The sequence below is a fragment of the Tenrec ecaudatus genome, chromosome 4 (genome assembly GCF_050624435.1).
Source record: "Tenrec ecaudatus isolate mTenEca1 chromosome 4, mTenEca1.hap1, whole genome shotgun sequence".
Taxonomy (NCBI): domain Eukaryota; kingdom Metazoa; phylum Chordata; class Mammalia; order Afrosoricida; family Tenrecidae; genus Tenrec; species Tenrec ecaudatus.
The window spans coordinates 14,128,841-14,142,999 of NC_134533.1; the positions used below are offsets into that span (position 1 = coordinate 14,128,841).

General features: G+C 43.6%; 1 protein-coding gene across 1 annotated transcript; it reads right to left on the reverse strand.

The window, feature by feature from the left end:
* Window positions 1-12,585: 12,585 nt before the first annotated feature.
* On the reverse strand, window positions 12,586-13,419 carry LOC142446280 (olfactory receptor 10V1-like). The gene has a single exon (XM_075548045.1). The coding sequence runs from the start codon at window positions 13,417-13,419 to the stop codon at window positions 12,586-12,588; it is 834 nt and encodes a 277-aa protein (XP_075404160.1).
* Window positions 13,420-14,159: the final 740 nt, after the last annotated feature.

Sequence of the window (14,159 nt, forward strand, 5' to 3'; positions counted from 1 at the left end):
AAAGATCAAGTCCTCTCCGCCAGACAAAATTCATTTGCATCTCCACAGACAAGACTAATTTGCATTGCTATCACTTTCCCCCAAAGTTCTTAGACTTTCAAAATGGTTCCAAGCCAGTGAAAGGCACCAACTACTGCCATTCAGTCAATTTCAACTCACCGTCAGACTGGAGCAGATAGCCCATCTAACTTTCAAGGAGCAGGCTGAAGGGTTTGAACCACCAACCTTGCAATTAGCCACACAACACCTCCCTGACAGTGGCACCAGGGCTCTAATGGAAGGCACAAACTATTACCAAGCTCATAACCCAGGATGGTGTGTTAGGCAAAGCCTAGCAAGCAAGCCATTAAGTGGGGAAAAAAAGTAAACCATTGCCCTCAAATTAATTCCAATTCATAGTGACACTGTGGAACTGCTCGTTAAACTGTTCACATGAAGAAATCACACACACATACACCCCCCAAAAGCAAAAGGAAAAGAGACAGAAAAACCTTGATCCACAAGAAAGCAAAAAGTAATAAATTCTAGAATAAATTTCAAATAGGTTAAAAGGGAAAAAATATAATCCGGTTTAAATTTAAAGCAAATTATATCTGCACTAATCCACTATCCAAAGCACTCTCTCTGAGGACAAGTCTATTCACAACACTGGTCAGTGGTCGCTGAAGCTTAATCCACAAGAGGACTCTGCAAATGATTTTTAGGCTTTCATTGTCATACATAACCTTCTGCCAACTGGATGCTAGGAATTTACGTTCAACAATTCCCTCCTCTGATCTTGGATTTTATTATTTACAATCCTTGGACTATAGATGCTGGTGTTTCTTCCATATGGACTTAGCTGACACCTCACTTAGATGGCTGTTTGTGTTCAGACAAGTTTTTAAGATCACAGATGCTATTCTTCCTGATAGTTGGGCACCACCTGATTTCTTCACACTTTGCTATAGCACCCTTCTCAAAGTAAAGTCGACCACAGTGATATGAATGGAATATCTCTTTCAGGACCTTCATTTGTGATTGAAGCACCATTCAAAATGAAATAAAACAGATGTAAGCATCTATTAATAATTGGACTTAGAAGATAAGAAGTATAGATGTAGGAAAACTAGAAACCCTGACAAGTAAAATGGACATTCAAATTTATGCACCAGCCACAAAAGCTACCAATGAAGAAGTCGAAGAATTCCACCAATACCTTCCATCTGAAATTGATCAAACATGCATTCGAGATGCATGGATAGTTACTGGCAAATGAAATGAAAAGGTTGGAAACAAAGAGGAAAGAATAATAGTTGGGGGAAAAAATGTCTTGGTGATAGAAAGGAAGCTGGAGATTGCATGATAGAATTTTGCAAGACCAACGACTTCTTCAATGAAAATACCTTTTCAACAACCCAAAAGGTGGGCTTCTTCAGATGGAATACATTGAAAGCAAATGGACTACATTTGTGGGAAGAGATGATGGAGAAGTTCAATATCATCAGCCAAAATGAGACCAGGGACTGACAGTGGATCATACCATCACTTGCTCATATGTGAGTTCCCAAAATTCACCCTTGAGTAGTTTCCACGTGAATTTTGAGAAATCTCAAGAATAAACTTTGTTCGTTGAGCATTAATGACAGATGATCTGGCAAACTATGGAATAACATCAAAAATATAATGTACGAATAAAGCAGTATCACTAATATGGAAGTTACATTTTTATGTCAACTTGGTGGTACCTGTGTGGAGATAGGGGCAGAGTCCAACCTGTCAATCAAGCCTGGGCCACCTCCTTTGGCATGTTGCCTTTTTACCAAGGAGAAACTAGAAACTTCTCTCTCTTTTTGGCCCTTTGTCTTCCTGTTGCTGAGACTCTGTCTCCAGGGGTGGCCCATGTGGGCTGCCCAACCTTGACAGCTGTAGGCAGCTTACGCTACCGTATTTCCACCAACCTTTCATGCATGTGACTCTGTCCCCACAGCCTGGGATCTCCTTCCTTCCCTTCACCTTTCAGTGTTACCAGCCTGCAGCTGTGTGAATCTGAAGAGGGCACCAGCTAGCATCCAACCTATGGACTTGAGTGGATGGGGATGGGGCCTCTCTCTCTCTCTTTTTTTTTTTAATGTTCAATCATCTTTATTTTTTCCCCATCATTTTATTGGGGGCTCTTACAACCCTTATAACATTCCATACATCAATTTTTATCAAACATATTTATACATATGTTGCCATAATCATTTCTAAGACATTTTCTGCTTGACCCCTTAATATAAGCTCCTCTTTTTTCCCTTCCCCATCCCACCCTCCCACTCTCCTGTATCCTTGATCAATTATATATTGCTATTGTTATTTCATATCTTACACTGCCCTTTGTCTACTTTCACCCACATTTATGTTGTTTGTCCACTTCGTGTGGTGGGGGTAGGGGTGGGGGTATATATCCAATCTTGTGATGGGTTCCCCTTTTCTCACCCTTCTCCCTCCATGAACATCCCCCTACTTTCATGATATCACTACTCCCATTACTGTTCCTGAGTAGTTTATCTTTCCTGAATTCCTTGTGTCGAGAGTTCTTATCTGTACCAATGTGTGTTCTCCAGTCTCGCCAGAGTTGTCAGTTAGAACTGGGTCATGCATGTACATGCAAATATATATAGGAGGATGGGGAAATAGATCTATGTGTCTATATTTATAGGTTAAGTATTAAGGTGGCGGAAGGACCTTGGGCCTCTACTCAAATACTCCCTCAATGCATGAATACTTTCTTTTATTAAATTGGAACTCTATGATGCTCACTCTCCCGACACAACTGCTGGAGCCAAAGGGGGTGAAGAAGTAAATGTGGTGAAGAAAGCTGATGGTGCCCGGCTATCAAAAGAGATAGTGTCTGGGGTCTTAAAGGCTTGAAGGTGAACAAGCGGCCATCTAGCTCAGAAGCAAAAAAGCCCAAATGGAAGAAGCACACCGGCCAGTGCAATCACAAGGTGCCAAGGGACCAGGTATAAGGCATCATGCAAAAACAACAACGATATAAGTGTGTGTATGTATGCGTATATATGTGTATATGTATACATATACCATATTAAATGAAGGGGGAAGTGCAGAGTGGAGACCCAAGGCCCAAGTGTCGGCCAATGGAGATCCCCTCATAGAGGCGTTTAGGAGAGGAGATGGGTTGATTGGGGTGCGAGGTAGTACCGATGAAGAACACAGCTTTCCCCCAGATCCTGGATGCTTCCTCCCCCCAACTACCATGATCCGAATTCTACCTTGCAGGCCTGGATAGGACAGAGGCTGTACACTGGTACATATGAGGGCTGGAGGTACAGGGAATCCAGGGTGGATGATACCTTCAGGACCAAGGGTGTGAGCGGCGATGCTGGGAGAGTGGAGGGTGAGTGGGTTGGAAAGGGGGAACTGATTACAAGGATCCACATGTGACCTCTTCCCTGGGAGAGGGACAGCAGAGAAGGGGGGAAGGGAGACTCCGGATAGGGCAAGATATGACAAAATAACGATGTATAAATTACCAAGGGCACATGAGGGAGGGGGGAAAGGGGAGGGAGGGAAAAAAAAAGAGGACCTGATGCAAGGGGCTTAAGTGGAGAGCAAATGCCTTGAGAATGATTGGGGCAGGGAATGTATGGATGTGCTTTATACAATTGATGTATGTATATGTATGGATGGTGATAAGAGTTGTATGAGTCCCTAATAAAATGTAAAAAAAGAAAAGAGGAGAAAAAAATGATTAGGGCAAAGAATGTACAGATGTGCTTTATACAATTGATGTATGTATATGTATGAACTGTGATAAGAATTGTATGAGCCCCAATAAATTTTTTTAAAAAAAGAAAAAAGAAAGCTGATGGTGCCCAGCTATCAAAAGAGATAGTGTCTGGGGTCTTAAAGGCTTGAAGGTGAACAAGCGGCCATCTAGCTCAGAAGCAAAAAGCCCACATGGAAAAAGCACACCGGCCAGTGCGATCACGAGGTGCCAAAGGACCAGGTATAAGACATCATGCAAAAAAAAAAAGAGAGAGATATGTGTGTGTATGTATTTGTATATGTATATGTGTGTATATATATGTATATATATATATACCATATTAAATGAAGGGGGAAGTGCAGAGTGGAGACCCAAGACCCGAGTGTCGGCCAATGGAGATCCCCTCATAGAGGGGTTTAGGAGAGGAGATGGGTTAATTAGGGTGCGAGGTAGTACCGATGAAGAACACAGCTTTCCCCCAGATCCTGGATGCTTCCTCCCCCCAACTACCATGATCTGAATTATACCTTGCAGGGCTGGATAGGGCAGAGGCTGTACACTGGTACATATGAGGGCTGGAGACACAGGGAATCCAGGGTGGATGATACCTTCAGGACCAAGGGTGTGAGGGGCGATGCTAGGAGAGTGGAGGGTGAGTGGGTTGGAAAGGGGGAACTGATTACAAGGATCCACATGTGACCTCTTCCCTGGGAGAGGGACAGCAGAGAAGGGGGGAAGGGAGACTCCGGATAGGGCAAGATATGACAAAATAACGATGTATAAATTACCAAGGGCATATGAGGGAGGGCGGAGCGGGGAGGGAGGGAAAAAAAAGAGGACCTGATGCAAAGGGCTTAAGTGGAGAGCAAATGCTTTGAGAATGATTGGGGCAGGGAATGTATGGATGTGCTTTATACAATTGATGTATGTATATGTATGGATTGTGATAAGAGTTGTATGAGTCCCTAATAAAATGTAAAAAAAGAAAAGAGGAGAAAAAAATGATTAGGGCAAAGAATGTACAGATGTGCTTTATACAATTGATGTATGTATATGTATGGACTGTGATAAGAGTTGTATGAGCCCCTAACAAATTGTTTAAAAAAAAAAAAAGAACTGGGTCATGGTAGTTGGGGAGGAAGTACTCAGGAACTAGAGAAATGATGTGTGGTTTTTCAGTGCTGTACTACACCTTGATTGAATTATCCCTTCCTTATACCACTTCTGTGGGGGGATATCCAATTGTCTACAGATGGACTTTGGGTCTCTACTCCAACCCCTCTCTTTTGCATCGATATAATTGTTTGTTTTGGGTCTTTGATACCTGTTGCCTGATCCTGCCAACACCTCATGATCACACATGCTGGTGTGCTTCTCCCATGTGGGCTTATTTATGTCCCTGCTAGCTGGCTGCTTGTTTGACTTCAAGCCTTTAAGACCCTAGATGCTATACCTTTTGATCGCCAGCCACCATCTGCTCTCTTCACCACATTTGCTTATGTGCCCATTTTGTCTTCAGTGATTGTGTTGGGAGGTGAGTATCAAAGAGTCCCAGGATATCAGAACAAAGTGTTTTTGTGTGAAGGGAGGCCTTGAGGAGAGAATCAAAGCCCATCTGCTATCTTAATACTTATCATATAAATATATGTGCATTGGTCTCTATCCCTTTCATTATAAATTAATATACTCACATATATACATGCCTTTAGCTATACCTCTATAAATGGCTTTTGCCTCCTATTTCTTTCCTCTATTTCCTTCAACCCCCCTCCAATTCCACTATTATGTTCACCCTCCATTTGGCTCTCCGTATTTCCTCTCGGTACATTGCTCAGCATTATACGCCCTTCTCTTCATCAATTTTAGATCTCATTGTTCCTCACTCATTCATCTCCTCACTCCCCCTCTTCACCCCCCTCTCTCCCATGTCCCCTCAGCTGGTCCCACAGTTTCCTCCTCGGCATTGTTTGTCCTGCCTATGTTTGTAGATTGACATGGGGCGAAAGAAAGAGAAAAACAAAAATAAAACCTAATAACATGAACAAACAAAACAAAGCAGAAACAAAAGGAAAAAACAATAGATGATTCCAGGTCTGTCTGCTGACCCCTTATGTATGTTTTCCAATCAAGGTGCCAAGCCATGTCCCCCAACTCAGAAGTCTATTTTCAGGATTCCTAGGGGACTTGGTTACTTTGCTCCCCTTGCTGCCCCGTTGCACTCCCTTTGCGTTTCACCCCATTGTGCATGGGGCAGACCAGGTACACTTTTCTCACAATGTCTCCAGTGCTGTCCCCCATACCACTCATAGAGGTGGGGGGTGCGGCCCTAAGGTCCTCTCTATGCACTGGCTGCTTGGGGCCCCTCAATGTTAAGTTGCTGCTTAATATAAAATTCTTTCTTGTACATAGATGAGTGTCACTGATTTTCTTTCTCTAGACAAGCCAAGCGAACACAACTAAGTAGAGTATTTAAAATGAGATGCTTTCGTTTGCCCTAAGAACAAACACATAAGTGAGGTATCAGCTAAGTCTGAGCAGAAAGGGCCTGTTAGCCCATGTGATACAGGATTGTAAATGATAAAATCTAAGACTACAGGAGGGAATTGTGTTAGAGTTTAAATTATGAGTAGCCAGTTTACAGAAGGTTATGCATGTCTGTGAAAGCCCAAAATCCATTTCCTGGGTCCCCACATAGCGTAAGCCTCCTGTGAATCCCCTCTGACCATTGACCAAGTATGTTAAATAGTCTTGGTTTCAGACACAGTACATTGGAAAGTGGATACATGCAGATACAGTTTGGTTAAAATTTAACATCTAATCATTTGTTTTCCCTTTGACTCATTTTTAACTTGTTCTAGTTTTTATTGTTTGTGCTTTCTTTTGGATTGAAATTTGTCTGTGTTTTGAGGGGGCGGCTTTTGGATGATTTTCTTTGGATGAAATCCAGGATAAATAAATCAATAAAGACAGTAACTAGATTGATAACTCCTTAGGGTTATGTCAGGGGATATTGGAGGGAAATGAGGAGCTAATAATAATGGCTATAGGATGAAGAAAATGATCTAAAATTGATTGTGATAGTGATTGCAAATCAACACTTTTTAACACATTTAAACTATTGAATTATATGGTATATGAATTATATATTCGTAAAATGGGTAAATATATATATATATTTTTAATCTCACTGCCAGCCAGTCACTGCTGATTCATAGCAACCCCCTGCGGGTTTTCAAGACTTTAACTGTTTACAGGAGTTGAAAGCCTAGTCTTTCTCCCACAAAGCTGCTGGTGGTTTTGAACTGCGGACCCTGTGGATCCCTGCCCAATACAAAACCACTATACCACAACACCACCTTTAAAAAAATAAGAAAAATGTGCTTTATTTGTAAAGATACTTTTTATCATGTTGCTCAGATGTTTCCCTAGCGTTGATCTCTATAAGTCTCTATCTAACATAGCTATGCCTATGACTTGACAACAGAAATAATTTGCTCTATAAATGTTGTATTTGCACAGGGCATGAGTCTAAGGAGGCTGGTAAGCACGTGAGAAGATTCTGTCATGGAGACGCCTGCTGTTGTTTCTGCAGAGTGCAGGGGACATGTTTGTTTCTCACAGCACCTTTGACGCACATGTCAACAGGAACAGGACAAACACGATGAAGCACAGCTGAAGGCAATCGAATAATCACAGCCCGGCACTTTTGTCACGAAAAACGAAGCCATCTGGTATCCATATTTCTTCACCGGAATGTTTGAAGAGTCAGGATGAGTCGTTTATTGCACTTTAACAGGGTTTGTTGCAGTTGCTGTTTTGAGATCTTGCAATAACTCTGTGAGGTATTACCCCCCCCAATCTATTACAAATTAAGTCAAGCACAGAAAAATTTAGTGATTTATATAGGATCCTGATAGCACACAGACTAGCAAAATGGCCCCAAAATGAAACCTCTCAGGTTACACATAATTTCTATACACTTTCTGTGCCTTGGTTTAGAAGAGCCCTGGTGGAGCAGTGGGTTACACATTGGGCTGCCAAGCACAAGGTCAGTCGTTTGAACCCACCCTCTCCTCCACAGGAGAAAGAAGAGACTTTGTACTCCTGTAAAGGAGTATAGTTGCAGAAACCCACAGAAGTGTTTCTACCCCATCCTCAGTAGTTGAGTGTCTTAGTTCCCTTTATCTGTGAACAGAGATAAACTCTCATGGTTATTGGTAAAGATAAATGAGTTCGTGTATAAAAAAGAAGCCTAGCAACCTAGGATGACTATACTGCTTTCTCCAAGAGCACGAGCTAGTGAGAAATGCCCTGAATACCAGGATTGGGACAATTCTCTCGGTATCCAGTCAGCTTTGGCTAATGCAGCATTGCCCAATGTCGTTTCAACAGCATAAGACAGCTCATAGACACCTCAAGGGAAAAATACAGTCTTGGTGACAGTGTTTGGAGAACACGTGAAAGAGGTCTCCCGTCGTCAGAGAACCGTGACTCCACATTCCCATGTTACAGGCTCGGGGCACACCAGCAGCCCTGATCAAGTCAGTGTCTTCACACTTATCTGACTGTAGAAAGTCCGTGCCCCAAACACCAATTCCTCAGCGAGGCTTGAGTCCCACCAATAATACTGCTCGTGCGGAAGAATAATGCTGTAGATTAGAACATTGGAGACTTGGCAATGGTCTGTGAGTGAACCTGGCCTTCACACCAGCAGGAAGTGTTTCAGTTGTGGCCAACGCAGGGAAACCAGTACCAACCCAAATTTGAAAAGCATGCCTGTTTGGGAATGCTAACCAGAACAAGGTGTACGGAACCCAGTCTGATGCCCGGTTGGATCATTGCCGGGACCTCTGGGAGCAACTCAATAATATCAGCTGCCTTCTTTGAGCCTGGCACTGAATACCGTCAGCTGCCATCTTTGAGCCTGGCACTGAAAACCGTCAGCTGCCATCTTTGAGCCTGGCACTCTTGTTTCTGTCTTTGTGTGCAGAGATTTGGTTGCTATGTAACCCACACATTTGTCTTTTAGGAGATAGATTACGTTTCTAGCATGATGTCAACCTATAATTTTTTTTCCATTATGGTTATCATTTCAATATACCCACACTTTACAAATTTGCATCCTCTGCCATTTCATTTTCTTGGCCATGAATGAACCAGGAAGACAGGTTCAAAGTCCTGGAATGATCCAAGGAAATTGTTTTTGGTTTTTGTCATTCAAAGAAACTAAGTAAAATTTAAGTTTCCAATAAGGATTGGGGCTTTTTTAGGGCTTTTTGTTTTGTTTTGTTTTTTTCCTTTCAGGCCAGTGATACTCTTTCAACAAAAAAGAAATTAAAAGGATTAAACACGTGCTTTTCAACTTTTGCACAGAAAAAAGAGACACGGAGAGTTTCCCATCCTTTCCACTTTTCGTTCTTTGAAAAGCCCTCTTGCTTTTCTCTGCATGCCCGGAATCCTGTCTCCTGTAGCTCAAATAACACATCCTACCATCAAGCTCTGAATCCCTTCACTGGCCCGCCTCCGAATGTTGCCATGGCTCATGGTGCAATGGGGGTTTATGTTCCTAAACCCCATTAGCTTAACTCTCTTGAAGGTAGTAGCTGCTTTTCACCAGTCAATTTGCCCTTTCCCCACATAGGTGGGTGCACAGGGTGGTTATTTTTTATTGTTAGGTGCCATCAAGTCAGTTCTGACTCATTGTGTTGGACCCGGTGGACTAGAGAAACAAATCCAGAAACGCTCATATATGTATGAGTGAGCTTTATATCAAGAAGTAATTACATATCAAGCAAACATCCGAGCCCAGTCCAGATCAAGTCCATAAGTCTCATACTAGTCCATAAGTCACTCTTTGGACTTATGCAGCTGCATGCAATGAGGCAAAATGCAGGAAGATTATAGGTCACGTGTCAGTGGGTGCAAAGTCGTGTGGATCCAATGGCAGTGGATGCATCTCCAGGGCTCTGGCATCTCAGGATAGGACTGCCTCAGTGGGTTTCAGAGATTGTAACTCTTTATGGGAGTACAAAGCCTCTTCTTTCTCCCTTGGAACCACTGGTGATTTTGAACTGCCTTTATGGGCCCAATGTGAAACCACTACCCTACCAGGGCTCCTAGTTATTGGATGGGACCATGCAAATAAGGATATAGAACCTTAACGTTGGGATTGGTAATTTTTCCATCCTGGTAGATTTAAAATGGACCATCCCAGAGGTAGCTAGAAGGATTCCATTACCATCAAGGAACGAGCCATGACCTTTGACCTTGAGATTCCTGTGAACCTCCTCAATCCAGGAGACAGACAACTGTGACATTGGAGGTGGCAGAGAAATGGCAACAGCAAAGGCAGCAGAACCAAAAACAAGACCAAGATAAAGCAATGGACTTCCTGCACCGCAGCAAGAAAGCTGAGTCTGGGCTTGCTGGTGGAGTGCAATGTCACGGGCCACTTATCAGCAGAGCTGAAAGACCTTTGTAAATCTCCCTAAGCAGGATGAGGACCAGGGCTGGATAAAGATGTGCCTTCTACACATGACTGGGAAGAGGCCGTTCTGATTAAAGAACTGTATCCTGAGTGCCTCCACTCAAACCCCATCGTAGTGGGTATGATCTCTGAGTTCTCCGTGGCAATTGCAATAATAAAATAATAATAATAATAAAGTAGAGAGTGTCATGAGAGGGGCAATTGATGTCAGAATTCTTTTTTTTTTTTTTTTTTTTAAGATTCAAGGGCGGAGGCATACCTGACTTCCTCCTCGTAAGAGTCAGTCTTGGGCTAATGCTGCTGCTGCTTCTCCTCCACACTTTTGAATTAAGACGTTAGACACGTTCCCCAAAACTAATTTTACCATGCTAATTCCAAAGAAACAGAATCAAACAGAATGGAGAAATTATCAAACGTTATCACCAATAACACATGCAAGTACAATTTTTCTAAAGAGACATAATCCAAAAATGGTTCCAACATCAGGGAAATGCCAAAAATTCATTCCAGGTTCAGTGTTGAACAAAGAATATCGTTGCTGATGTCAGACGGGTTTTGGCTGAGACAGAGAATACCAGAGAGATGTTTCCTTGTGTGTAGTTGACTATGAGAGAGAGTAATTTATGGGTAACATTGTGAAGAGTGGAGAGTCCAGAACACTTCCCCATGCTCATTTGGAGCCTGTACAGAGACACGTCATTAGTTGGATTGAGACAGTGGCTGCAACAATGGGTTTAAGTAATCCGTGATTGTGAGGCTGGTGATGGTTTTGCTCTGTTGTATAAGAGTCTCTATGGGTCAGACCCAATTCAATGACAACTACCATCACAAAGAGGGATAGATGTACTTCTTCTTTCTTACAGAAAGAGAGGAAGCCACCCATGGTCTGAAACCAAAGCCTTGAATCAAATGACTATCATGAAAATGGTTATCAGGGGACGGACAACAGAAAAATGGGTGAAAGGAGACATCGGACAGGGAAAGATATGACAAAATAATAACATAAATTATCAAGGTTCATGAGGGAAGGGGAGTGGGGAGGGAGGGGGAAATGAGGATCTGATGCCAGGGGGCTTAGGTGGAGAACCAATGTTTTGAGAATGATGAGGGCAATGAATGTACAAATGTGCTTTACACAATCGATGTATGTATGGACTGTGATAAGAGCTGTATGAGCCCCTAATAAAATGACTAAAAAGAAAATGGTTATCATGATAATCAGACTACTCAGCCAGGTGACTAAGAGTCCTTGGCGGACCTATTAGTATCCAGTTGGCCTTCACAGAATTCACTTTGTTCTACCTGAATCCAGATTTGCACTAACAGTATCCTCATTGTATCTATAGAAGCTTAATGAGCAAAACGATTTTTCTATGTGATGTCTACATAACTAGAGATAATTAGAAATAAAAGATAACAAGAGGTGTGTGTGAGAGAGAGACAGAGGCAGAGAGAGAGAGACAGAGAAACAGAAAAGCCACTACAGGGATAGGGAGCGCAACCAGAAGGCAGGTGAATACAGTCATAGATAGATCTAGAGATAGATTGGCTCTGAGCTTAAAGGTAAGAAAAAAGAAACTAACAAGCTCTTCAACTTCCGAGACTTCCTCATCCTCTTTCCCTAGATGAGATCTTAGAACTTACACCAGGAGATTTCTAGAACAGCGATTGAGATCGTCCATATTGATTTGCACTCTGTTTCAATCTTTACCCCTGCTCAGATGAACAGTGTTGGGACCGTCTAAGAAACCAAGAGTCATCTCTAGAGATTGCTCCAATTCAGGACACATGAGATGGGGAGGCCAGTAACAACTACATTCCCTGCTGTGTCGCACCGTGGATATGGCAAAGCACTTGTACTTCATGGAATTTTTTTAATCCTCATAACTAAACCAGAGTAGCTTCCCCAACTTGGACAGTACGACACAGTTACCACAAGAACAGGCCATTGATCGTGGAGATAGATGGCACAGAACTGGGCAAGATTTTGTCTTGTTGCACATAAGGTTGCCAAGAGTTGGTCGTCCGCTCCGTGGCTACGACGAACAGTAGACTTTAGCTCCTTCAAGCATCTTAATCCCCATCTTACAGATGAAGACACCGAAGTCAAGAACCGGGCAATGGCGTTTCAAAAAGAACATAATCAGGAAGAAGTCAAAATATAAAACGACTTCTTGGTCGCCATGGCTCGCCATGTTGGAACTAGCAGATTCTTTGCTCTCGTCCAACAGGATTCCAGATGAGCGTTCAGATTATTCATTGTATCCGGGCGGCAAGGCCCGCATCATGGCTCTCTTCAAAGCATCCTTAAGCTCTCTGTTCCTCATGCTGTAGATCAAGGGGTTCAGCACAGGGTGATGAATGTATAGACCACAGGCACTATCTGAGCCCTCTCGGGGGAGTAGCTGGAACTGGGGCACAAGTAGACTAGGCTTCCACATCCGTACTGGAGGAGGACCACAGTGAGGTGGGAGGAGCAGGTGGAGAAGGCCTTGTGCCTCCCTTCTGAAGAGCTGATCTTCAGGATGGCAGCCACGATGAAGGCATAGGAGAGAGAGATGAGCAGGAATGGGATGGTGAGGACCGTGATGCTGACCACAAACACAGTAGCCTCCTGGACCCGGGTATCGGCACAGGCTACTCTCATGACAGGCAGGGTGTCACAGTAGAAGAGGCTGATTTCTTTACTCCTACAGAAGGGGAGTTGGAAGATGAGCACGGTCAACTGCAAGGCGAAGATGAATGCCAGCACCAGAGACCCTAGGGAGAGTTGGGCACACAACCGCCAGCTCATGATGAGAGTGTAACGCAGAGGGTGACAAATGGCCACAAACTGGTCATACGCCATGATGGCCAGCAGCACGCAATCCGCACTGCCCAGGAAGATGAAGAAGAACATCTGGGTGCCACACCCCGGAAGGGAGATAATGCTTCCCTCAGGGCACAGGACACTGGCCAGAGTCAGAGGGGCAATGGTGGAGGAATAGCAGATCTCCAGGGCTGCCAAGTTGGCCAGGAAGAAATACATGGGGGTGTGGAGAGAAGGATGGATCCAGATGATCAGGAGAATGAAGATGTTGCCGCTGAGGCTGATCAGGTACATAATCAAGAAAGCCACAAAAAGGAACACCTGCACCTCCAGGAGTGTGGAGAAGGGACGGAAGTGGAAGTAAACCATCCCTTTGGTTGGCTTCCTCCATTCTCTCAAAGCACTGGACCTGCTAATGACACGGGCGCAGCTCCTAAGAATTGAGAAGCGTTAGGACGTAGATGCTCTACTGGATGACCCAGGCAGCTCTCCCCTCACCGTCCCTGGGCCTCCTCACTCCAACAGCCTTTACCTCCAGTCTAAACTCAGCTACTCATGTCCCGAAAGAGCCTCGTATTGAAATCCTCCAGAAATCATTTACCACCAGTTTTAAAATCATGGTCGCCTCTTCCCAGACCACAAATCCCTCTCTTTGGAGAAACTCTTGTTTCTTCAGCCCTGTGGTTTGGGACCGTCTGGTTTCCAACCCCTGATCTGCTAACAACTGTAAGAGTTTGAAAACGTGCTTCAACTGTGTTTATGTCATCTCTTGGTCATACAGTGGGAATGACAACAGGACACAGGTCTTGGGGGTGCTGGTAAAGTAAGTGTCTCTCGCTTCCTAAGCTCTCGATTAATGTTGGCAATCATCCTTATTACTAAACTTTTCTTGTTCTTCTTTCTGTTCAAGGTCACGTGTATGCTTTTAAAAACCACATCACTTTCGAGTCCACGCTGACTCTTCGTTTCCCTCTCAGGTACAGTGGAACTGCCCTATAGGGTATCCCATATTGTAACCTCTATGGTCACAGACTGCCACTCCCTGCCAGTTGATCCCCCTGCCATGGTTGGTGAGTTCCCAACACCACCATCTTTCAGTTATAGCTGCC